This window comes from Heteronotia binoei, chromosome 2, assembly GCF_032191835.1.
Source record: "Heteronotia binoei isolate CCM8104 ecotype False Entrance Well chromosome 2, APGP_CSIRO_Hbin_v1, whole genome shotgun sequence".
In the NCBI taxonomy this organism is placed as follows: Eukaryota; Metazoa; Chordata; class Lepidosauria; order Squamata; family Gekkonidae; genus Heteronotia; species Heteronotia binoei.
The window spans coordinates 103,203,539-103,230,181 of NC_083224.1; the positions used below are offsets into that span (position 1 = coordinate 103,203,539).

Genomic DNA, 26,643 nt, shown 5'->3' on the forward strand with positions numbered 1-26,643 from the left:
CCATGCTGTTATTTTGCCTCAGCATTCATGTACAGAACATAACTTGTGACCAGCAAGCTGAACATTATTGTTCCTTGACAGCTCTTGTTTGTGCCACCATCCACAGGTATGGGGCTACATTTGACTTGATGGAACACAGGTTACATATGCCCCAACTTATAGTCATATGCACATCTAGAAGAATGTATGAAATATATGCACTATGGTGGAAAATGTATGGCCATCTGGCACTATTCTGTAGTCATCTGTTGTGTAAGTGTTCTAGGACAGTCTTGTAAGCCACCTTGCACTCAGGAGTGGGTATTGCTAAAGAGCTACACCCATACATAGACGTGTGCAAGTAATAACAGACAATGCTCATTTAAACTTTATCAGTGTAAGATGCTGTACTAACAGAGCTCATCTGGTAGGAATGTTACCTCAAACTGTGGTAACTGGATAGTTTGATGGCTTCCTTGATCCTGGCCTGACTAGCCTCCCCGCAAAGGGACATCTCTGACAGTGTGAAGTCTGAAAATGTATCTAAGTCATTTATGGAGCCACATACAAGGCAAATCTCAAATATTCTCTAATCTGAAATATTTCAACAGTTTAAGAAATGAAATAACATTTACCCAAAGAAACTGCCTTCAATCAGTATCAAAAAGGCCAAAACCATTAGTATTGACAGAACCATGAGGTGTTAAGGGTAAGGACAGACTTCTCTTTAGCACTGTGGAAATGGTTTTTAAGTTTTAAAAAACTAAACTATGGAATGGCTTTAGAGGAAGCCATTTATGGAGCCACATACAAGTTCTCTAATCTCAAATTACCCAAATCTCAAATTAATATGTATCTAGAATCTTGGTATGAAGTCTTTGATTAATATCAATTCATGAAAACAATTCTAAAATGGAGGAAAGGCTTCTGCGCTTCATAAAACCTAAATCACCCAAAACATATAAATATACATGGGGTGAAGATAAATCCTTATAAAACAACCAGTTGGGTTTCACAAAACAAAGTCTTTTATAGGACCTGAAAGTGGTTTCATATATACAAAGTTTTATGCATACATGTTTTAACACAAAATAATGTCACTTTCCTCTTTAAAAAAAGGAATGATGTACCTTCCCTGCAACTTCCTGTTGATGCTGGCTACCACGTTAGATATATCAGTACCCTTCAAAACTCCTGATCAGACAAAACAGGCTTATAAACCTCATCACCTTTTCAATAGCACAATGATGGCAGCTTTAAAAAAACTCGTTAACTTGTGTATTGATCAGCCAAGTGCTCTTCAGAAGAGTGGAGCAATTCCCTGGCGATGGGGAAAGCATTCTAATGTATAAAATAATGAGATATATTATTATTATTAATCTGCTTTAGTGCATAAAATGGGACAAATTCCCGGTTGGTTAATTTTGGACATAACATGACTATGATTCCATATTAAAAATTCAAACAGCAGTAGCTGTGTGTTGTTGTACCCCCAAGACATAAATGGCATACAAGCTATACATTGTGTGAGAGAATTTGGGGGGTGGGGGGGTTGTATGTGATTCTGATGCTTCCTGGGGCAGGGGTCTTCTCTATTCAAGGTATTCCATCTTCTTTCCAGCCTCCATAAAAACCAAACACTCGGTAAGCAGACTAGTCTCTCTTTTAAGGGGATAAATTATTTTAAAGAAAAATTCCTGGACCCCATGGCCACACTTCAGCAAGGCGATCTACTTGCCAAGCAACCTTTTTTTGTTGCTGTTGTTGCTTTCCTCCGGGTGAATCTCCATATCTGCCCCTTGGGGAAGGAATCTCTTCCAGACTCCTTTAGCTACATCCACAGTACTTTACTATTAGCACCTGACAGAGCTATGACCCTACTATTCCTGCTGAGCCTCCAGTTCTGTCCTCCACCTGGCCATGAATGTCTTCACCCTTGCTCCATAAGGCCAGGTCACCTTAGGTTGAGGAGACTCCAGGCCTTGCTGGCTGCCTTTCTGTCAAAGTCAGCAAACCTGGCCTTCCTCCTACCTCTGCCTTTTATCCACTTCTTCCCTGCCTTGCCCACTTCCAGACTCTCTTCTGTACTCCTGATTATGCTTTTAGACCTGACAAGGCAGGGCTGCCAGCTCTGGGTTGGGAAATACTTTGAGGGGTGGAGCCTGGGAGGGGGAGGGTTTGGGGAGGAGAGGCACCTCAGCAGGATATAATGCCATAGAGTCTATTCTCCAAAGCAGCCATTTTCTGCATAGGAACTAATCTCTATTCAGTTATAATAGCAGGAGATTTCTAGGTCCTGCCTGGAGGTTGGCAACCCTAACTCTTTCTGCTTCTGAGCGCCCACCCTCCTTCAGCAGGTGAGCAGGCACTCTTAGGCCTGCTTCTTTGCCCACCATACCCAATTTAGGGGGCTGTATGGCATGACGGTGACATAGATTAAATATAAGTTATTTATCTTTGTGTCATGAAGAACATTATTTCTCTTGTGATTCTTTGGGGGATATTTAAAAGAGAACTAAATAGTTTTACAGATAGGTCCTAAGCATATTTACTCAATTCCAAGATATATTCAATTCTATTGTGTTTACAACTTAAGTAAGCATGCTAAAGATTACAAAAATTTGGTATGCTGCTATACCAAATACCACTTTGTTCTGAAGCAAATCAACATCACCCAAGATGTCTTATTGGTAATTTCAAAATGTCACATTTTTTCATGATTAAAATGAAAAACCATGTTCTAGGAAAAGCAGACAAATGCACACTTAGTTTACTAAGAATTGGGCAATTTGGAAAGGTTTTTTCTTATGTAATAACTTTAGAGATAACCCTGTAGGGAAATAACATTAATGTCACACATCTTGATTGGGCATTGATGTTGTCTATAATAATTATCTCTGCCTCAGAGTGCCTTTAGCAGGGCTTTTTTTGGAGCAGGAACTCCTTTGCATATTAGGCCACACCCCTGGTATAGCCAATCCTGGAACTTACAGTAGGCCCTGTACAATCTTGGAGGATTGGCTACATCAGGGGTGTGGGGCCTAATACGCAAAGGAGTTCCTGCTACAAAAAAAGCCCTGCTTGTATGTGATCTTTACCACTATGGCAATATGTGAAATAGCACCCTTAACAGTTTACTAATATCAGTCTGGCTGGCCATGCAAAGGCCGAAGGCAGTTTATTAAAATTACAGTCATTATCGCTGCTAAGTCAAAGCATCAGAGGAAATCACATAGAGCATTGTTTCCTCTCTAGTTGTCTTGTCATCTCAGTCCCATGGGAGGTTTTCAGTTATGTTAGATTCACCCTTAAAAAAAAAAAGCAGTATTGTTATGAAAGCCTCACAGAAATACTCTGTTCTCCCTATAAAAATGCTGTAAAGGCCACCTGTATCCTTCAGTTAGGGATGGACAGCTGTGAGCAAGGGGGACTTTGATTGGTGGAAATATAAGCCAAAGCTATGGCAGAAAAGAGACTGAACTACACAATCAGGAAGTCCTTGGTTGGATTCTTGCCTTTGCCTTGAATTCACTGGATGGCCTTGCTCAGCCACACTTTCTCAGTCCACCCCCCTTTTATGACATAGGAATAGTAATACCGACCAACCATACAGAGGTAGGGGAAGATATTAATGAATATAAAGCAATCTAAACACTTGAAAGCAACATGCATACAGTAAGTTTTATTCTTATTTCATTCTCAGGTACACCACCACCACCCCAAAAAAAGAGCTGTTAACAACTGGAATAAAAGAGACCAAGGAGCACTCAGTCTAGTAAGGATATCTAAGATTTAATTGAGCTATGATGATTTTGCAGACCCACAAGGCCAGTGAAAGGGTGACAAGCTCTAAACATCAGGATTCATTCCTTTCTAATCATTTCAGCGGATTTCCAAAAGCTAATTTCTAATATATGGATTTCTATCATTGCTTCCAGTTAATATAACATTTGCAGTCCACAAGCCATTGATTCCACTACCACCCCTTCAAATGCCCTCAAAGGTTTATGGACTACAAGGAAGCTGAAATGTAGTTTCCCCAAAACCTACTTAATTATTTTAATTTTTAATATGTTCAGCCCAAGTCCTCAAAGCTCTACTGGTGTTCAAAATATTATTTTTCTTTTAAAAAGATATTTTAAAAGAGAAGCTCCATGTATGCAAGTAAAGATTCTTGACTAACAGTTAAAGAAAAGTTTCACATGTGCTTTTCAAAGCTCCATCCTCCACAAGCAGTTATGTGGATATGCACAGCATTGCAAATGGCATTACAATCCTGTAAATAAGCTGCAGCTATTCATCAGGACCTGGGGAAGGCAATGGCAAACCACCCTGTAAAAAGTCTGCCATGAAACGTCGTGATGCGATGTCACCCCAAATTCGGAAATGACTGGTGCTTGCACAGGGGAATACCTTTACCTTTTATTCATCAGAACCACTTTAAATACTACTTACAGGAAAAGCAGGATTTGTCACAAAATGTGCACTTGGCAGAGATCTTCAGCCAGTGATGTTTCCCCAAAACTGTACTATATAATACATGAGTTTGCAAACATGTTGCTTGTTGCAGTCACGTTTTTATATTTTTAGGTGTACACTTAAAACATCTTAAAAGCAAACTATTTTTTAAAGTGCAATATATAAAGTGGCCCTGAGAATGGAAATGATTTCCTGATTCTGCAGTCCTTGGATAAACAAACTTTGGTTATGATCCCCAAAATTTGTACTCTGAAGTAATGCTGAAATAGTCTCAAAATTGTCAGTGGTTCTTCTTCAAGACCATGTAAAATCAAATGATTTGTGAACTGCAGCCTTGTGAAGACAAAGAAGTTGCACTAAGTGAACAGAACAACTGGGCTAAGGGAAATGACCCCTGTAGAGTACATTGTGATCACTAGGCTATTGTACAACATAATACAAATTAGATATGAATTCATGCAACTTCTGAGAAGAGCACCTCATTAGCACTGTCCTTGGAAAATTCTCCTGAACAAGATTCAGTACTGTGGACCATTTACCAGTCTCTGGATCCCAGCAAATACCCTGTTTGCTGACTGATAGCATCATCCATGAACAGAGAGGTGCTCTTGCACAATTCCATGCTACTTGTGTGGGAGAAGTTGTAGCAGATTGTGCCTTGTGACTTTTATGCAAGTCAGTCCAAAATAATCAAAGTGCATAGCTGAAAATTGTTTGTATCAGTTTTTCACACACACACACACTCACTCACTCACACACACACACACACACACATAGGTCTTAGTAAAAATAAAATAGGGAGGCCCCAAGATAACAACTCCAAGGAAATGCCATTGCTCACCCATGTCAGAAGAAATCATCATTATGATGAGGTGTTAGAAGCTGGGAATCCAATTCCCACTGATGTACCTTTTCAGTTCAGCAGATACTGCATATTGGAATTAAACAGAGAGAATTCCACATCATAAATACAAGACCTCAAACAATCCAAAACTGGGCTAGATTTATTTTAAAAAGAAGAAGGACCAAACAAACCCACAAAACAAAGTCTCAACTGTTCCTTCATGAGAGGATTTCTTTTCTTCCTTAAAAGAAAGAAAAATTCATGGGAGAAAATACTCTGCACAGAGAAGTTGCATCAATTTCCCCAGAGTGGCTGGGAGGGGAAAAAAACCACACAACATATTGCCACATAACACATATCATGGAAAATGCCTGGGTCTGCACAGCTGAGAAAGGGGGGAAGTAATATAGTACAGAAGGGTAGATATTCTGCATAAAACCGATCACCAGTCCAGTCATTTATGACCCTTCTTTGAATACAAGATGTGCTGCCCACACATTTCACTCATTCTTTCAAAAACAACACAGATAGCAAAATGACTTCTTGGGCCTGAGCTTCATCTGCAGCACAGGCAACAAAAATACACTTGATTTGATCCAACAATTTGTTAATAATCCTGTTGTCTTATTCCAGCTGAAAGAAAGAAAAGTCAGGAGGTCCCCATCTATTGGCTGAGCTAACAATGGGGGAAGGGCATGCATAACTTCCAAATGCCAGGTTCTCAGTGGCTTGCCTGTGCCTCTTTGTCATTTCATCATCGCTGTGCATTGTTTTCAATTGGAAGAATAGAGTGGTGGATGCCTCTTGAGTGCTTAGAATCTAACATGTCATGCTCCTCTGTGAAACTGTCTGGGCTTCCTGCTCCATCTAATGAACTTCCACAGCTTGAATTTGGGGACAACATGTCCTGAAGGAGATCCTCTTGCACTATACCAGTGTCTTTGCTGACTTTACCCCTTTGGTTTCCTTCTTCTTCCTGGTCATTCAGCAGTTTAGCCAAGAAGTTGATGTATTTCATGGCCAGCCGTAAGATTTCATTCTTGCTGAGTTTTTTGTCAGGTGGGTGAGTTGGGATGAGCTTGCGAAGCTCAGCAAAGGCCCCATTGACATTCTGCTGCCTCCACCTCTCCCGGCTATTGGTAAATATTCGACGGACCACTTTTGTATGAGGACCTAAAAATGGCAAGAAATACAGGGTTAGCAGCAACAGAAAAATTTAAGTGTATACATCAAATCTGTTCATTTTAAAGACCAAGGATGGCTTTCAAGCTACTGACATCTTAATAAAGTTAGTTTCACATTCAAAGTTACTTGGCACCTCTATATCACATGGCTGCATCCATACAGAGGTTTTGCTCTGGTTTGGCATCCAAACCAAAACAGGGTTTTGGGGAGAGGATGTACATGACATCTTCTGCATAACCACCTACTTTGTGGATTTCTCCCATTTTGTCAGGATCTGTCCCAAACTTGGTGCAGACAAGAAGATGCACATTTTTGAAGGTCCTGCTTATATCAGCACAATTTTCGTTGCCTTTGCCACTACAGATGCCATTTCCTTTTCTGCCACCAGAGGGCCTTCTTAGCCTTTAAAAAAATGGTAATTACTATATCACTATATTATAATGTTGTTACAATTTATGTGTTAAGAACTACTAGTTTTTCTGAATCTCTAGCTTTATTTTTTCTCCCTCTAACCCTTTTTGTTGTGGAGAAATAAAGGGGAAGCTCCCATGGAGGTATAAAGGGAAAATTAAATTAGCTGTTAAAACATTATGACCGCTTAGCAATTGTTCCACATAGATAGATCTCTATGCATGTCCCAGAGGGAAACCAAGTTAATTGTGACCAATAATGAAACCATTGCTAAGAAATTTTTAGCTCAGGTCAAAAATGAAATGATCCTGGAAACTCTGTTGTTTTATCAGATGTTTCCCTTGACCAGCATCCTTGACCTGTAATTGACTTCACTGAATTAGGGTGCTATGGTTTATGCTCATGAGCTACATGAGCTACATGAGCTACATAGATATGTAGGCATTTATCAGGAGGCTAACAGAACAGAAACCAGCTAGGGAAACAAAGGATGGATGGAAGGAATGGGGACAAGTAATTACATTTTCTTGAAGGGAAGCATTGAGAAAAACCTAATATAAACCTAACCTAAATATAACCTATATGCTTATATTTATATTGCCACACCCAGTATATTATTTCAACCTGTGTTAATGTGAAGAAGCAACATGACAGGAAGGAAGGGAAAGACCCTCCATGATGTACCGAGGTAGTACATAGTCTGTATAGCAGTGCTGGGAGGCAGCATCAGGGGAAGGCCTCTGTGCCCAGTTTATTAGCCCTCCAGGCAACTGGTTGGCTGCTGTATGAAACAGGTTGCTGGAATAGATGGTCAACTGCTCTGATCCAGCAGGCTCTACTTATTGTGTTCTTAAGGGAACAGGGAATTTTCAGTTATATTGTTTTATTAAAATCAAATAAACTGAAACACAAGGAGGGACAATGGCCACTCAAATATACCAGAAATCATCCTTGTAAATTAATTTAAATTTAAAGTACTACCATTAATTTAAAGTACTGCCATGCAGAAGAGGCAGGTCTGGGACTGACCTTCATGCATCCTAAGTAAGATGCAAACTCCTGCCTTCTGTAGTTACTAATTAACATTACATCATAATAGAAATAATTTGTCATTTTATTTGTTTTCTGTTAGTCCTGGATTTACCTAATTACGGTAAAATATCCCAGATACAGAGCAGATACTGTGCTTCATTAAAACCCTTTAGGAGGGCAGCAATAAGAATATAGTTATTGAACTATAAGAGCACAGAGAGTATTGAAATTTGGATTGTTAAATTATGGCAACTAGCAAAATAGCTGGAATTAATGGAATTCATTCAATTGATAGATAGTTGTGTTAAGAAGCCTTACTTTGCAGACAGCTTGCAACCATTTTAGTCATTTTGGCATTAAGAATTATATTTTTATAGATTTATTTAATGGTGCCTGCATTTTTATGATTTTTTACTTTTAATGAATAAAGGTATATATGTGTTTAAATTATTGAGAACAAGTATTTGAAGTATAAATAAATCAGTTTAATTGATGTTGAGCTTCTGATGTGAAGCAAATTGGTTGCTTATGAATTAATATTATACAATAGTGGCAATTCAGAAAGATACATAGTTTTATTGAAGATTCTTTATTATTTATTTTTATAATCTTTTTATCTCACTGACTCTTAATAATACATTTGTGTATTAAGAGTGTGTGTGTTTCAGTTAATATATTACATAACGTACAATCTTGTATAATTTATGAAGTCCTGTAAATGACATGTAATAGAAAAAGATTTCAAACAGACAGACAATAGAATGGATCTTGTGAACCACAAAAGGAAGGAGTTCCCAGGACAGCTGTTTTCCTTTCTGTCTTGCCATTGTGTCCCACAATAACTGCTCCCTGATTACCAATAGGCTGGGGGGTTCTCAAAGAGAGAATACAGTATGGTGGGCTGCAGCTTGAGGGGAAATCACAGATGCTATCTGCCCTCCCCCATTTTGTAAGATCTTCTGCAGAGAGAGCAACTGTTCATGCAAGGGTGGAAGATGACTTTACAGATATCTCCTCCTTGCTGATGCCCCCTGCCCACAACCCCCTCTCCAAAAGTCACCAGCCCTGGAAGGACTTTGTAGAAAATAGAGGGGCATGCAGGGAGCTGCAAGGGAAATGAAGATAGATTTGTGTTGTGAATTTTTTTTGTTCCTGATTCATGAGGTCCAACCCAGTTTACTCAATCAATGTGTTATTGTACCCCAAAGGATCTTTTGATACCTTTTTATCAGTTCAAAATGTGACTCTGCCTTGGAACTCACCAGGCAGCATACTCAAACTACTATTCTTTCAGACTCATCTTGCATCTGTAATACAGGAATAATCATACCAGCCTACCCTGCAGGGCTCTTATAAAGATTAGTGTGATGTACATGAAATGCCTTAATCATGTAAGGAAAGTAAAATCTAAATACTGTTAGTTTTATCAACTTAAGAAAAGGTCTCCTGTGGTTAAATTAAAGCAGGGATTACAAAATTATATGGCCTATTATGTACATTATAATTTATTTGATCTTTGTTATATCATATCTAACTCCTAGATATAAAAATATTCTTGACAATTGAGACCAGGGTTTGAAAAAGGAACAGGAATGCATTTGTTTGCAGACTATGACTATACTCTACAAATGTTTTCCAGCTACTTGCACACTTTGCACATACCCAACCTTAGTAGGATGTGTGTGTGTTGATAGTTTTATGGATTGTAGTGTCCGGCTGCAATCCCCACCCTCTGTGTAACACACAAGAGCATTTAAAAACCTGAGATCCACCAATGTCCAACCAATTAACCCACCCTAAATCAAAGCAGGAAGCTGATCATGTGGGATACGCCCACCTGATCCTAACAGATGATCCCTGAGGAAAGCGAAAAAGCCTCGGTGTCTGCCAATGTGCCGTGAGGGAAATTTCCTTCCTGATGCCAACCCAGACGACCAGCTCAACCCTGTGCATAAGAGCAAGAACCACCACATGTTAAAGCAGAAGGCAATAGCAAGCTTCACGTCCTTTTTCCTTCTGCAACCAAATTGACCCATATTCTCTGTGAACTACATAGTGTGCGAGTTAAGAAATCTACACAATTGATTTAACTAGCATAATTCACAACTACTTTGATGTGAAATTGCCATCCTTTTTCAGTACCTAGGCACTGAAGGGAGAGTAGAAGTGAGAAGGCAAAGGTGTATCTCACAAAGCTGGGAATGCTAGGACAGAATGAGGAATTTGGGAGAATGTTGAACCTACTGATTCTCAAAAATGGGCATGCTCTGAACTTAGACTTGAATTTCTGTTTGCAAAATAAAAAGCTTACCCTTTGACCCTGAAGCCCTAGTCATACAAATACATGGGAACTGGCTGAAGTTTTTCTCTATAGGAGTCATCTCTGTTACCCCCATAGGAAAATCCATCACATTTCCCCTTTGCAGTTCAGAAGCAGTGGAAACAGAAGCATGAGTCCTGTTTCCTCAGGCATTAGTTCATAAACAAGATGGGAACCCAATCTCATAGATTCAAATCTAATGCTGGAATCTTTCTCAAAACAACAGAGGTAATTTCAAATCTAATGCATCAAAAAGACAATTAATTGACACAGGATCTGCTCAGCATCTGCCAGGAGTGAGCATTTATTCTGCCACTTGTACGTGTGAATTACAATGCCTCACGAAACCAGTATGGCTTTCATAGTAGTTCTTAGCATATATGTAGTATTTTTATGTAATAAAAGTGTTTTTGAATGCTTTCTTCTAATAGCTCTTACAAGGTCACTGCAGAATCCATATTGTTATCTCTGTACTTGCAGAGTTGATGCTTAAAGACTGAGATTGGCCCAAATCACCCAGTGAGTTCAAAGTTTAGAAGAGGATTAACTTTTTCATGTTCATTGCCACTATACTATACTGCACTAGCTCTTTTGCTATTGCTGACCCATGAGGTCTGCAGGCCTCCCTTCCTTGTCAAATAGGGAGTTCATTATTATATTGCTGGCTTCTGCTGTGAATAAACTTGACTTATATTTCCATTCAATTGCACCAAAGAACTTTATATGCATATTTTGTAATCCATTCCAAATGTTTGCAATTAAATTGATTCAAAGAGGAAAAACCACAATTACAAAATTCAATTCTGTTGGCTTGGGGAAGGTCCCTATTCCATAAAATGTCTGTCAAATCAATACATTTGTATGTACTAATGATCCCTATTTAATGCAAACTCTGTTTAATTTAGCAGATTTCCCAGCATTCCCCACTTTTTCCTATTGCCCAGATTCAAACATCTTAAAGATATGCTACTGCTGTCCTATAATTAGCTACCATGCTACAAAGACCCACATTTGTGTAATGAACAGTGTTGTTAGTCATATGTCTCAATGGACTAGATCCATAGAACAGGGCTTAGCCTTCAAAATATGACTGACCAATCCTTAAAAGGCTTCCATTAAGATTGTGGTCTTTATTATTTATTTATTTATGTGTTAAGCATCATGCTCAAGAATAGTCCCAGTAGAGAGTCTGATCTATAAACCACTCTAGATGGCAGGTCCCAATTTGACAAAGTGGAAATTTAGGAAGCAAATAATAGCTGGTACCTTAATACTAGTGTTATTTAGTGCTGCTTGAACAATCTCACAGAATTTCAATAGCATTTAATTTCAGATAATTGCCTGATCTCATGGTTTCATTGGAGATGTTATAATGTACTTATGGAGCTCTCCAAATCTCAAAGGCTCACCTTTCACATTGATTGAGGGGACTGCACACTCTCAATGTACAAAGGGGCATACATGCCATATTGCCCCCTTCATTGAACTGAATGGGGAAAGTTATTTGCACAGGAGTTCCATTGCACCATTAAAGTACACATGGAGCTCTGGAGTAAAGGCAATGCCATTAAGGTCAAGTTATTAGTGTGACACTATAGTCTCTTCACCCTGTTTCTTTTGAAGGCCTTTAAATTAGAATCTTATCCCTGCTTTTAAATTCTGGTTTTATATCTATCTAGGAGTAAGACCTGTTGTGAATAAAAATACAACAGTATTCAGAAGGAGGCTCTGGATGAATGTTTCCCTGCTGTCTTCTCATTCACCCAAGTGAAGGCATTCAGTCCCCCTTGCATCTCAAGGGGAGCTGATCTGTGCCATCTGGAGATCAGCTGTAATTTTGAGTGATCTCCATTTCTCATCTGGAGATTGGCAACAATGGTTCCCCAGGAGGAAATGGCATTGTATCTGTCTGAGGTCCCATCCTTCCTCAAACCCCACCCTCTCCAGGCCCGACCCCTTAAGTCTCCAGGAATTTCCCAACCAGTAGTTGGCAACCCTATCTCCTTCCCTTTACCTGCCCCTCTGACTTTAGCTTTCCATCGCCACCCCCCTCCTTGCAGCCTTTACCTAGAAAAAGGACAGCATTTCTCTACAGTGGGGGGACCAAAGCATTCTCCTCTTCCCCCTTCGATCTGCACAACAACCCTGTGAGGTAGGTTAGGCTGAAAGTCTGTGAATGGTTTGAAATCACCCAGTCAGCTTCCACAACAAGAACTCGGGTCTGGCAGACCCCACTTTGAAGCTCTAATTCCTATGCCCTCCTCAAACTCCACCACAAAATCTGCAGGAATTTCCCACCAAACTGGAACTGGCAGCCCTAATCACGACTGGCTTCAATGAGTTCTCCCTCAGAGGTCTTTAGTGATACCTTTCAGACCAACATCAAAAAACCCTCAGAGGTCTTTAGTGATACCTTTCAGACCAAAGTTACCTCTCTGATAACTTTGTTGATCTTAAGCACAGGACTTCAGTGTCTGTCTCTTGCTTTCCCTCCTTATCTCTCTGTATCTGGTCTGCTGCTACGGAACACCATTTTCCTCCCTTTCTTTGGCTTTTTCCCTTCCAGAGGAGTATAGGGAGGAGCCCTCTGCCAATCAAGGGAAGGCTGTCTCTGGCTCTTTCCTTCCTCTTTCCTCAGCCAATCAAGGAGAGGCTTTCTCTTGCTCTTTCCCTCCTCCTCCCTCCCTCAGCCAATTGAGAGAAGGGTTTCTTTCTCTCCTCTGCAAAGCAGAGCACCTCAGCCAATGGAAGAGTAGGGAGAGTCAGAAACTGCCAGAATCAAGGTTGGTTGACTTTTATTGACAGAATCAACTTGGCTGGCTAGCAACAGCCACTTGGGCAGGAGAGAAGAGTAGACTCAACCAATGGCACACAAATACTCTTGATTGATGGTTTGATGGGCCAAAGGGTTCTTTTTAATGGGCCAAAGGTTGATGCAACACACCCCCAACCAATGGGAGAGCTCTGTTTTGCCAAGACAAAAGGGCTTTTATATCTATAGGATGTCCTTAGTGTTTCATGGATTATAATTTATTATTTGTGATGTTATGTTTTATAGCAAGGTGAAATGTAACTGTACTAAACAAATGGATGCCATAGGTGCAGTAAGGTTTGGCTGCCTTCAACATATAAAATGTGAGTGAGATGTATGCATCCACAAACAAATGAATTATCATGAGCAGGCTCTATGGAACCACAGCCAATTATAGTATGCTTCTGTCAGTCCCCAAATGTCTTGAGATGGTACACATCTCTCTCTCACACTTTATGCATTTATCCAGCAGATGCTGTTTAAGAACCAAAGCCACTGCACTGCTATGTGAAGTATGGATCTGCTCTAAAATGTATTTACAATTGTTTAAAAAACTTCAGCTGGATTGGTCCATCAGGATGAGGTGATAGACCATAATATAAATATAACACTAACTGGTGTTTTAAATTTATAATACTATCTTGCTACCATAGGATAACACGCATGTTTGAAACATTGGTTTTTGCTAAGCTGTGATGTGATGATTTGCCTTACAGTGCTGCGTTGAACAACTTAGCCTCTTTTTTTTTAAAGTGGAATATACACTTTGTTTCAACTGAAATGCCCAATCTGTATATGAATGATAGGAGTTAGTGACCCAGTGAATTAGCCTTCCCACTTCTCTCCAAAATCAGAAATTTAATCAAAAGTTAACAAGCCTTATTTATTAACAGATGCTTTGGTACATATACAAGCTTAGTTAATCAGAATATGTGAATCAAGTGTTTATAAATGAATATAAAGAACAAAAGGAACACTGCCATCAAGTTTTTAAAAAGCAGATGAAGCAAATTTGAAATGTCATTGTAAAATTTTAAAACTAAGGGGGATTTTTTAAAAAAATATATTTTATTTTTAGCTTTATCCCTATTTAAACATGAATCAATATGCATGGGGGGAAAACAGCAAGATGACAAATAAATCACAAAATATTATATACAATGCAAATACTGGCTATCCTCCTTAAGTGGTGATCTCATGCTAGGAAATGGCAATGACTTCTGTATGGTACTTAGCATTTAATTATCCCTGGGTAATTAAGTTACCATGGTCACAAGAACCTGATTTCTCCATGGCAGTTACTGACTGAATTGCTCTACAGTTGAGCAAATGAGGCATAGATGGCAGCCAGTGCCATGCCATGCTTCCCAAGATCCTTAACAAAATTGCTAATTGGTATTGTTCATACCATCTACTTCTTGTCTTGGCTTTGCTTGCCCAAGGCAGTTATACTCTGCAGCTCTTATTTTGTTGCTTGTCTGAAACTGGAAAAATGGAAGTGTTCTCAAGAGCACCTGGTGCTCTGTGTGGTGAGTCACACTGTGCATGCCTGGGTTCAAATTCCAAAGGAATAATTGCCAGTGCCCTGTGTGGGACATAGGATCAGTCCATATTTGTATGATATCATTTCCACAGTCAGGTAACCCAGCACAACCACACAAACAGGAGTCTTGTGGCACCTTCAGGTTTAGCAAGTTTTTAACATAACTTAGTCAAGGCTCTTGCCTTCTATCTGGCCTCATTCAAATATACCCTTAATTGTATTAGCCCAAGACAGGTAGAGTTATTTTGTGCAAATTTCACACTCCAAGCAACCCTTCATTAATCTTCTGTGCCCATTTGTCTACATTGAATGAATGGATATGTATTTATTTATTTCAAATGTACACCCATTCCCACCCTGAAGGAACAGCAAGAAAGAAACCTACAACATTGGATGAGATCTTTTTTCCAATAAATGGGTATCCCCCTACCATTTGCTGACTGAAGCCTAACCCCTACCCATTCAGAAAGGCCATACACATTTCTGAAAGATACTGAGGCTTGGGTTCAGGCAAGTCTGCAATAGAAGGAGGGAGGGATTGTCATAACTGAGGAGCAGCCACCCAGCATTAGAGGCTGGAACTCACAGCAGATCTAGTTGCATGTGCTGCACTTGTTCAGTTTGTTTGTCTCTCCCCTGCCCCTCTGCCTTTAAGCTTGTTGCTGATTAGAGAGATGATGACACAGACACAGCTTTTCTAGCCCATCTTCTCCAGATACACACAAACACCACTTCTGTTGTGTAGCTCTTCTGGAGCTCAATACAGTGCTCATTACAACAGGCAGGAGAAAAAGGATGGATGACAGGATTAGATAAAACTGAGCTAGAGAGGAGACAGCTACCTTGCCTAGCAGTCAGCCACAGACTGAAACGGAAAACGGAGTGTCTGGGTTGGACATTTTAAGCCCAAGCTGGAGATCTGAAATCTTCCTCCCATGACCATTTCTGCAGTGGATATTGCATGCTGGCTAAACAGGCAATCAGGACCAATACCAATCAGCCACAAAGCAAAACATATGCATTGTTTTTCATCACAGCACCATGGCCATCTTTAGTCTACAGATCATAAACAAGTTTCCCATCAACCCTTCAGAATAAGCAACAGCAATAGTAATTGGGACTCCAATTGCCCCATCTAGGGAGGCTAACAAAGGGTTTCCTCACCATCAGAGAGCTCCACTTCATAAGGGGATGGTCTTCTTTTCACTCGGCTATTGTTGTACATTGAGAAGGTGTCTGGCTCCCCAAAAAATCCACTGCAAGGTAAGAGGCAGAGAACACAATGAGATAAAGAAAACCAGGCACTGTAGATCACCAGACTTTTGTTGAAGCCAAGGAGAAAGGATTTAATACAAATTCAGCTGAGAATTCTAATTCTATATGCCCGTATGCACACTATGTGATGAGCATTTATAATATGTGTACATGCTAAAAATACTCAGCAAACATCCACCCACACAGAGTGTTTCTTGGATCACAATTTCAAGTAAATTTATTTGGATGTAACTTCTATGAAATTCAATTGGCTTCTAGAAGTGCCGTTGTAAGCAGTTTGTTTTGGGAACTGAAATGCCTGCTTTAAGCACTTTTTGTGTGCTTCTAATAAAAGAAGCCAGATATAATTTGCAGCACCACCTTTTTATAGCCAACTGCAACCTGATTGAAGCATTGGCTCCAGTAAATCATTGTCCAAACAGCTACCACTACCAATCTCTAAGAAGCCAGGCTGGACATAGTTTTGGCTTGCAATTGACACGAGTCATGATTATCAGGCACTGCATCTTCACATCAAATGATAAAACAGTTCCCTGACTAACTGTGATAACACCTATGAACCCATCTGTAAAACCAGCATCCTTCCATTCTGATGGCACAGTGTCTCTGTGCATTGGAATTATGATCAAAGCACAATAATTGCTTTTGCTACTTTTTATGCTGGTTCCCACTATTACAGCAGTAAATCCTAACCACTCTGTGTTTTTCTTAGTGTACAGGGGCTTTACCATTTTTCTCTTAGATAAACGCCTCCTTGATAATAGTTACAGGTTAAAGAACTCCTCTGAAATGAATTCACAAAGGCTACATTTGAAGAAATAATTTACATCTTTCACTTAAACCAGTAATTCGGCACACAATGGTATCTACCTGCTGTTGCTTTCGGAAAGTTGTCTACACAAAGGGTAGGTACAAACAAGGGAGGAGTCTTTGCTCATTCTCCTCTCTATGGAAATCTGGCCCATTAACGAAACGTGCTCTTAGTAAACAAAGCAACATTCACATCTGTCCATTAAAATTAGACTCAGACAATATAACAAAACGAAAAATACCGAAGATATCGAAAGCAAGGCAAAGAACAGCTATTTCGAGAAAGGGAAGGGAAGGTAGCAAAGCAAAGCAAAGCAAAGCAAAGCAAAGCAAAGCAAGCAAAGCAAAGCAAAGCAAATTTTATTTTTATATCCCGCCCTCCCCCACCAGAAGGCGGGCTCAGGGCGGCTCACTGACATGACAGGGACAGGGAAGTAAACCTTTTTTTTTGGGGGGGGGGGGGAGGAATCGAGTAAGCTGCAAGGCAAAGCGGCGCGAGGGCAGGGGCCAGCGGCGGCGAGGAGAGGAGAGGAACCGAGAGCCTCGGAGCGCAGAGGCCGGCTGGCGAGCGGGAGCGACGGACCTGCTGGCGGCGCTGAGCGGGGCGCCGAGGCCGTAGAGCATGGCTCTGGCGGGCGGCTGGAGCGGGAGGGCGGGCGCTGCGGCGGGGCTGAGCTGCACCATGCGGGCGTCGTGGCTGCTGCTGCCGCCAGCGGGGGGCGTGCCGGGGCCCGTGGCGAGGGCGAGGGCGAGGGCTGCGGGCGCTCTGCTGCTGCTGCTGCTGCCGCCGCCGCCGTCTCCCGGCTGGCTCTGCATGGCTCCAGCCGGCGTCTCCCTGCCTTTTATAGGGCGGCCGCCGCGCACCAGCTCGATCACCGGCACCGGCGCGGCAGGGGGTGGCGGGCCGGGGGAGGGGGGTGGCCGGCCGGTCTCCTTGGCAACCCCATTGAGCAAGGCCGGCTCCCCCGGGAGCGCCATCCCCCCGCGCCGCCCAGCCTGGCCGCCGCGGCTGCTGCTGCTGCTGCCCGAGCCCAAGCCCAAATCCGGCTCGCCCACGCCCTCTGCTCCGGCTCCAGCGCCGCGCGCTGCATCCCGCGGCGGGTCACTGGGGGACCTCTCCGTCAGCATCGTGGCGAGAAAGCGGCCAGAGGAGACGGCTGAAAGAGGCGGCGGCGCACCCAGCCAGCCAGACACGCGCCGCCGAGGGGAGGGGAGGGGAGGGGGAGCCAAAGAGGAAGGGAAGGAGGCGCGCAGAGAGGAGGGGGCGGCAGGGAGAACCAGCGGAGAAATGCCCAATCGAGACGCGCAGCCGGCAAGGGCTGGGCGAGCCTCCTCCCGCTGCGAAACTCCTGGCCGGCTGGGCTGCCCTTCGGCCCGGGGGAAGCGGGGGAGGATCTGGCGCAAGGATTTCCCGGCCCCTCGACCTGCGGCACCCTCGCAGCCCGGGAGCTTCACCTGGGCGCCTCCTCCGCGGCCGGCTCCTGGCCGATGCCCCCCGGACGCCCCGGAGGGAGGAGGCCCTCGGGTGGGACCAGGCGGGACAGGAGGGCAGAGCCCCAGGATCCAGGTGGCTACCCTTCGGGGCCTGACAGTCTCCCACCGAGGGCTCAAGGCAGGGGAGCCGGCGGGTGAGGGGGCAGGGAGGCTGAAGCCCGCTTTAGGGCTCGAGCAGATCGTCAGCTCCCACGCCGCCCGCCCCCATAAGGGGAGCTTTCCCATGCCACTGAGAATGGGGGGGGGGAGGGGGGAGAAGAAATCGTATCACCAGTGGGGTGGGGCGTGAGGGACGGAAATTTGGTGAGATCGACTTCGCATGCTGTCTCTTGAACTGGTTCTACCGACACAGAAAAGAACGACGGCAATGCGGGGGACATTGGGTAAACCTAGGGCAGAGGACAGAACGGCACCTTGATCGTGCCGCCGGGGAAATGCCTTAGAGTGACCCGAATGGGGAGCCTTCTGCGGGATCTGCTTCCCTCTCCGCACAGCCGCGCTGACAAAAGGGCCTCCTCTGGCTGCCTGGCTAGAGAAGGTGGGGGGGGGGGGCATGGGGCGTTGATCGGTTTCCACACCCAGCTGGGTAACCGGGTTACAGGGCCACGTAGGCTGAATTGTCCTCGGAAAGCCTTTTACCTTCGTTCCCATTGAGAGCGACCGGTTAAATTCTGTTTCTTGGAGTTCAGTGGAGGCATGAATGGGGCTTGTCTCAAACCGAATGAAGCCTATCATTGAGGCGGGTTTAAATCCAAGGAGTGGGCCCGGGACTGGCGGCCCTTGCACTTCATGAGAATGTGAGGCGCTGCTGGAAACCGGATTCCGCCGCCCTACAGACAGTGTTGGGGAGCCGGGCGGATTCTGAGGCAGGGACTGCTTGAAATGGTCTATCGGTTTGTCGAAAAATGCCAAAGCCCAGAACGCGATCGGAGGCCCAATTCCTCATCCAAATTCCACCTCTGATATTTGCAAACACTTTCCCTGTCCATAATTAACCCATGGGCTGAATTATTGCAGGCGGCAATCCTATGCTCGTTTACTCGAGAGTAAACTGATCGTGTGGTTTATTTCTGAATAAATAGCCATAGGACCGGGTGTACCGCCCAATCATGAGCATGCTTGCTCAAAAGCAAATGCCTCAAAAAATAATGTGATTTATTCAGCAGCAATTCTCTTTAGGACTATAGTCTTCCCCCCCACCCCTGCCCAAATATTTCGTGTTAGTGCATTGGGGTTCTCGTTGTTTTTAAGCATGTAAGAACCACGAGCATCTGAAACAAACGAAAATTAGAGATGATTGACGATGAGCTTTAAGGAAATGGATATTAAATTCTTTTTTAACGCTTAACTGCAACATAATTATTTACAGTGAATTTTCTCTCCTGAATTGCGCGTTGTTAATTTCACGCCTCAGGCCAGTCGGCCAGTCTCGCTCTGCCGTGCTGAGAAAGAGCTGGTTGCCCGCGGTCCGAAGAGGCGATTCCCAAAGGAGCCTTTTCGACGGACTTTGAAGTAAGGAACTTGACGCCCTAAATCCGCCCCCCCCCCCGGTCTTAACACTCGCACTGAAAGTCAAAGTTTGGAACTGGGAAACCCAAGTTGGATCCCCACTTGGTTTCCGAGTTGCAATAGAAACGCCCTTAATAAACACCTTCCTTAAGCAAACCAAGTTATGTTCGAGACCTTTGCTAAAATAGATTGTTAGCCCGTATGGTTCGCAGAGTGATTTGTAAACAACACAAATAAAGCCACATCAGGTCCGGAATTCTGTATCTGATATCTTGTGGGACAGTTCGCAGCCTCGGTGATTCCGAAATAGGTAGTTTAGCAGCGAACGCCCTATGACCCAGGGATGAGATAGGATTGAAATCGATTTCGATCCCATTTAACTGACCACCTTGCCTTTCTAATACAATGGAAATGTTCCATTGTTTACTCAACCGACCAGCATGCCGCCTACATATTCTGCACTCCAACGGGATTTGCCTTTTGGGAAACTGCCTTTGAGGGTACCGGCATTTCTCTGGTAGCCTCTGCCAGTGCACAATTGAGGCATGTCTTTTTTGGGGGGAGCTGCCTCGAATATTACAGAGACTCAGCCTCAGAATACCGTTGCTCGCCCTTTAGCAGCCTCCCCACGCTCCCTCCCTTTTATTGGGCTTTCTTATTTTGTAGCGGAAATACCGCTCACATCTGTCAAATTTAGGTAGAAAGGTCAGCCCTCCTCCTCCTGCAACAAAGCCTCTGCCCTTGTTGTCCAGGCCGCCTCCCACCTCTCCTTTCCTCCCACCCCTGCGGTCTTAGAGCAGCCTCCCATCTCAGCAGCGTAGCTTCAGTTTGGTATAAAAGGGCTTCATCTGCCAAACCATGGAAAAATCCACATCCAGACCCTCGGGGAGGGGGGTGGCGGGAGGAGAGGAGTTGAGAGACCTCACACCCGTCGCACACCGATCTGTTCGAATGTACAAAGCATGTCAGTTTCTTTCTCTTGAAATGCCTCTAAACAATTTTCTCGGCCCCCCTCGCCCCAGGCTATTCTGTTCCCTTTACAGACCACCGCCCCCTTCAAGTTATTGTTTGGTTTTAGTTGGGGGGAGGGGGCGATCGATGCCCTTTCATTTTCAGTTTCAGAGAGATTCCCGTGTAACTCCGAATTCTTGCTTCTGTAGCCTGCTTTTGAGGAATGCAATCTTTCTGCCATTTCGGTGCTTCCTTCCTGTCCTAATGAAGACAAAGCAATGCGGTTCTCTAGTGAGGCAGCCGCGATCCTCAAGGCAGTTGGATTGTTGTCTTCAAATGTTCTCTCCACTGGCTCTTGAGGAAGCCTGAGTCAATCAACCAAGGAAGCAGTCTGCAAATGGCAGATAAGCTTGGGGTGCGAGCCAGTCAGGCGTCTTCTTAAGGGGGATCTGGCGGACTAAATTGCATTTGAGGTGGGTTGTATATCCAAGGGCAGCAGGGAGCCTCTCTCTCCCCACCCTCAAACTCTCACGCGCTTTCAAATAATACTCCAGCTAGACAGAGCATCCGAAAGCTGAATTAACTGTTGCGGAATTGATTTATTCAGATGTGACTATGGCTCCAACAGAGCACTAGAACAGACACATTTCATAGTCTATCAATGACTATTAGGCATCGAACCTCCATGTTTAGAGGCAGTATATCTTTGAATGGCAAGACCAGGCCGAAGTTGTAGTGAATTTCTTATTTATTTTATACTAGTTTATTTTTACATCTATAGGCTTTCCCCTGCACCTCCCGGACCTTCAAACCGGCTTGCAAAATGTGTCTATTAAAAATAATATCCATAAGGCACCCTTAATCAATTCAATTACGGCACATTCATAAATTTAAAAAGCAAAACAAAACCCAAGAGCATGAGCCTCTCTCTGTCGCCACGTCCGCCCCGTGAGCTGCCCAGAGGGCATCTGCCGGCTGCCCATTGCGGCAGGAGCGCTCGCCGGGTAGACCCAGCAAGGGGTCGCTGCTGCTGCTGAGTGCCAAAGTCGTGGGCATTTCCAAGGGATGTGGCACGAAGGTCAGGAGGAGCGGGCCGCCCGACTGGGGCGAGGGGTGCAGCCTATTCTGCCTCAAGCCTGAGACACCGCCAGGCCGCCGACCGGCCTCGCGCAGACTGGACCGCCGAGAGCAGCAGCTGCCCCGCCGTCCCCGGCCCGCGGCAGCGAGCGAAGGGCGCGGGTGGCTCAGCGACCCGGCCCGGAGACAAGCAGCGTTTTTATCAGACGAAAAACGGGCGTTGCCCCCTCGTCGTCTCCCTGTCCCCGGAGCGCCTTCCCCGGGCGGGCCGAGAGCGCGTCCTTGTCCCTCGCGCGCCTTTGGGGAGGGGGCACCCACCTTCCTCGGGCATTTCCCTCCCCCCCCCCTTCGGCGGCGGCTTCTCTCGGCGGGGCGGGCTGCCGCGTGACGTGGAGCAGAAGGGAGCCTCGGTCGTTCTGCGGGGCCGTCTCGGCCGAGGGGTCAAGGCTGGCCAAAGACTCTTCCGGCAAAAGGGACCCCGGGCGGGGGCTTCTCTGGTCGTTGTCGCGATTTTTGCTAGGCGAGTCACCTGGGTGTCGGGCAGTGGAAAATCAAGCCACTGCAAGGAAAAGACAATGCTCACCCTTCAGGAAGGTGTACTGAGTCAAAAGAGCATTTTAAACTCCCTTACGGATATAAACTCGATCAAGCGCAGAAGGGGAGATTTGAGGGCAGGAACGGAGCAGGTATGGTTATTGTTTGTAATGGCCAGCCTTTGTCATGTCACTTCACGCAGTTCACCTTCGCCTTTTGCCCCCTCCCTCTCCTCCCCACCCCCCGGTTATTTCCTCGGCAATATTTCCCTGCCGGAGGCTGCAAGAGCTCTGCGCAGCCGAGAAAGCCTCTCTTTTTACTCACCGTTCGCTTTTCTTTGCTGACAATGACTGGAGCCATTTTGGGGCTGAATATATTTATTTATATAGCTCTATTTCCCGTCTCCCTTTACTGTAAAAAGAAGAAGAAGAAAGAAAGAAGTAGCAGTGTTGGGTGGCTTCACAGCGCCCGGATCTCATTCCCACATCACGTCCAGTTTCCTATTTAGTATGGAGAGCGGAACACTGGAGCAATGTGGCCGAGAGAGATAAGGCGCCAGCAATGGCCCGCCTGCCCTGATAAGCCCCTAAACCCATTATTTATGAAATGATTCATTATTATTTGGCAATTTTATCGAAGGAAAGCGGAAAATTATTGCTGGGATCTGCAGAGAGGGGGGGGGGGACTTTGGAATGCACGCCTTACAGCTGTGTGTGTGTGTGTGTGTGTGTGTGCGCGTGCCCGCCCGCTTTACAGAGAAGACTGACTAGGGAGTTAGAAAGGAGGAATAAACTATTCGCCAGGACCGCCCACATTTGAATAACGAGCATTTCTTTTGGCTTTCTTGGAGATTATTATCCTCCCCTGTGTGCCCCCCCCCCATTAAATATGGAACACCAACTCAGCTCTTAATTAAATTTAATGAGGCAAAATAAAACGGATCGAGATATCGGAAAGGGGGAGGAAAGTCCGCGGCTGGAAAGTAGCCGGGGAAAGGAAGAGGCCTGCCCGGGCCAATGCAGTAAACAAAAGAAATGGGATTTATTATTACCTACTCCACTTCCCCAAAACACAGTTCTTCACGGGAGGCACAACGCTTGAGCACAAGATTTACTGGCTGAGTTGGAGCTGGCAAAAACAGAGCAAGTCAGAGAAGTTATTTTAGTTTACCGACGGCCATTGGCGTCAATGCAAAATTTCTCTGATGTACTTCAGATCAGCTACTGCGATGTAGGTGCCTTTCCCCTGGTTTAATGCAAATTAGGTCTATGCGTAGTGGAGAAATGGAAAATCTGGATCCCTGGGAGAATATTTCCCTCCAGTTAATATCTCCCTGCAATCAAAGGGACGCAGTTACACAGAAGGGCAGTGGAAGAAGAAGATGATTATGATATTGGATTTATATCTCGCCCTCCACTCCGAAGAGTCTCAGAGCGGCTCACAATCTCCTTTACCTTCCACCCCCATAACGGACACCCTGTGAGGTGGGTGGGGCTGGAGAGGGCTCTCACAGCAGCTGCCCTTTCAAGGACAACTCCTGCCAGAGCTATGGCTGACCCAAGGCCATTCCAGCAGCTGCAAGTGGAGGAGTGGGGAATCAAACCCGGTTCTCCCAGATAAGAGTCTGCACATTTAACCACTACAGCAAACTGGCTCTCAAACTGGAGACAGAAAGACACGTCGATTGTCTCAATAGCTCTTCGACCTGAGCTTTATCGCCTGGCGATGGAGGATGCCCCCCTGCCCCCCCCCCCCCCCGCAGCTTAGATCTGTTTTTTCCCCACCAGTAGGCAGGGCCAGATTAGGACATGTTGAGGCCCACTATATAACATAACATTTTAGGCCCCTAAACTGTAGCTTAATTTTTTGTGCCTAAATCCAGCACTGCCAATGGACCTCAAATCTTCCTAGCCCTGTATCTTCCTCCATTGCATTTCCCTTTCATTTCCTTGCGCCCTAAATATAGCTTCCTATCCAAGAAATTTAGCCCGCTAAGAAAAGGTTATAAAATGCCTTTGCGATTAATTTGGCTGTGTTTCTGCGTTTTCCAACGGGCTAATGGCACATAACCAAATAACTCCAATGTGTTCCGAATTAACATCTGGGTGTAGTTTGATGAGAATCAGAATTCTTACTCCGTTTATACTGAAAGTCTGGTAAGAACAGGCGAGAAATCCTAGTGAACCTCACTGTACATTTGAAAGGGGTACTGAAGAGGTGTTGACGAATCCGCGGTTGATATTACAGGGGCGTTTCAAACCTGTTATTTTATCTCTGCGATCCTAAAACACACTGCCAGAGTAAATGATGAATTTGAAGAAGTGTGCTTGCATACCAACATTTGCACCCAGAATTAAACTTTGGTGATGTTAAAGGTGCCACTGGACTGTTCTATTGCTTCAGACCAACACGGCTACTCACCTGGGTCTACGTTAAGAACAATTCAGAGAGTGGGAACAAACAGGGAAAAGGCACCCTGCTCGACAGGTATGCGGCCGTCCGCGATGAAAAGCAGCAGTATAGGGACCCTTGACATGACCCCTGGAGACACTTCCACGGGTCGTATTTGGAGACCGCAGGGTATGAACCATTCCAGCCCGAGTTGACCGGCTGCAGATCAAGTGCTGCATTTATTCCGCCGTCGTACTGAAAGCCGGGTTAATACCCAGATCTTCTAAACAAACAAACACACATACAAAAGGGAGGCGAAATGCCATCACCTAGAGATGTGCTACTCATTTCAAAGACAGGCACTCTGGCACGAATTCAACTAGATTTATTTACATCAGCTCTGCGGATCGAGGTGTAGCCTGTGAAAACTGAAGGAAAGAACGAAGACTGTATAAAATGCTGTTGAAGATAGGATTATCACCCTTGTTATCAGTTCTGCTGTGGATCAAGATATGCTTTTGCTTTTCTCTTGATCATCCGCCTTCTTTCTTAGTGTTCCATACTATCAATTTTCAGGCTCCCTTTTAAATTATTTGTTCTCACAACCGCCCTTAGCGACAGTTGAGCGGGTGGGGTGGGCTCTTTCACAGAAGAGGACCGGCTAATTGTGGTGGGAGTTAAAATAAATTAAGGAGCAACTGGTTGGTCCTGAATGACGCCCAGGACACAAACGGTAAGGAACTGCCCCATACATACAGAACCTGCAAATACAGGCAGATTCCCCCCACGGCAGACCTGTTGCTGCGGCTATCTCACCATTTCAGACCACTCCTAGGAAGATGTACGGCTTGCCTTTCAACACAACGATTCTCAAGGAAGGCTGCAACAACTACAAAGCAAACAAATTGGTATAACTGCAGCTCATCAGACTCAAAATCATGAATCACTGATAACCCTTCTAAACCCCCCGCCTTTTACGCCTATGCCGCCTAGTCTCCAGCGTCCTGCTCCAGGAGCCTTAATAGCTAAAATAAAATTTCTTCCTTAGACTCAGTGAGTCGTTCACTGGAGAAAGGCAGACAAGTCTTTTTAAAGAGAAAGCTCGGAAGTTTGCTGTTAGTCTTAATAAAAGTTATTTACAACATTTGGTAAATGTGACATTCGTTTTAGAATTTTTGCTTTGACCCAATGCAGCTTTGTTTGTTTTTGGATGCAGTCTTAAGAACGATTGAATAAAATGCGACTGACATCCGAGTAGATTTGCTTAGGATTGCTTACTTCGACTCCAGATTTTGACATACCTGGGCAGCATCTGACTCTACAGGGACCACCACAATGCAGGCCTCTTCTGCAGTGCCCCCCAGGCGACTACCTGATGACGAAGCGTTTCTGTGCTAGATGGAAATACCTGCCGGGCCCTCTTACTGCTGGGACTTCTTTCGGATGATTGGTGCAGTCTTGACTACTGACCTCAGCTGTACAGGCCTAGTCCTCTTCCTTCCTTCCGCGTTACCTACACCAGGGGAATAAGGGACCCCGCTTCCCGCCCTTATGTCCACAGCCTGATGTTGACGCTCTTTGTTCTAAATGAAGCGGCGGCCACAGCACTGGACGCCCAGAACAGGCCTCGGGAAGGTACCATATCACTTTCATTTGCTACCCTCAGCTCCTAAGCAGGCCCTGCGGAGTAGAACTCACCGGGGGCTCTCTGAAAGGTAGTGCTTTGTGATGCACTCATGAATATTCTCACTGTGAAACAACTGCTGGCAACGTGCTTTTCTCCCATGTATACGATCAGGATGCCAGTTGTAGATTTACTATAGTAGTAGGTTGAAATGAATGAGCTTGTTTCTAAATCTAATTAAAGAGCTTGTTGAGGTGGGTTGAATGTAACCCCAGAGCAATTTCCGAAACCACTCCAGTGATCGCTCCGAAACTCTCTTCTCAAACGATTTTAGGAGATGAGTTTAGAGCGCAAAGCACAGAAGGCTAAACAA

General features: G+C 44.5%; 1 protein-coding gene across 1 annotated transcript; it reads right to left on the reverse strand.

Moving 5' to 3' along the window:
- Positions 1-5,448: 5,448 nt before the first annotated feature.
- TAL1 (TAL bHLH transcription factor 1, erythroid differentiation factor) lies at positions 5,449-17,818 on the reverse strand. The gene is made up of 3 exons (XM_060231782.1): positions 17,274-17,818; positions 15,770-15,861; positions 5,449-6,475 (listed from the first exon to the last, which is right to left on the reverse strand). The coding sequence occupies exons 1-3, from the start codon at positions 17,816-17,818 to the stop codon at positions 6,057-6,059; spliced, it is 1,056 nt and encodes a 351-aa protein (XP_060087765.1). The 3' UTR covers positions 5,449-6,056.
- Between the last annotated feature and the right edge of the window lie 8,825 nt (positions 17,819-26,643).

Excerpts from the sequence above, each read along its gene's own strand:
- TAL1 (XM_060231782.1), bottom strand. The coding sequence starts at position 17,818 with ATGCTGACGGAGAGGTCCCCCAGTGACCCGCCGCGGGATGCAGCGCGC. Across the intron at positions 15,862-17,273 it reads CCGCTCAGCGCCGCCAGCAG|TGGATTTTTTGGGGAGCCAG; the intron begins GTCCGTCGCTCC and ends CTTACCTTGCAG. Across the intron at positions 6,476-15,769 it reads TGAAGTGGAGCTCTCTGATG|GTCCTCATACAAAAGTGGTC; the intron begins GTGAGGAAACCC and ends TGCCATTTTTAG.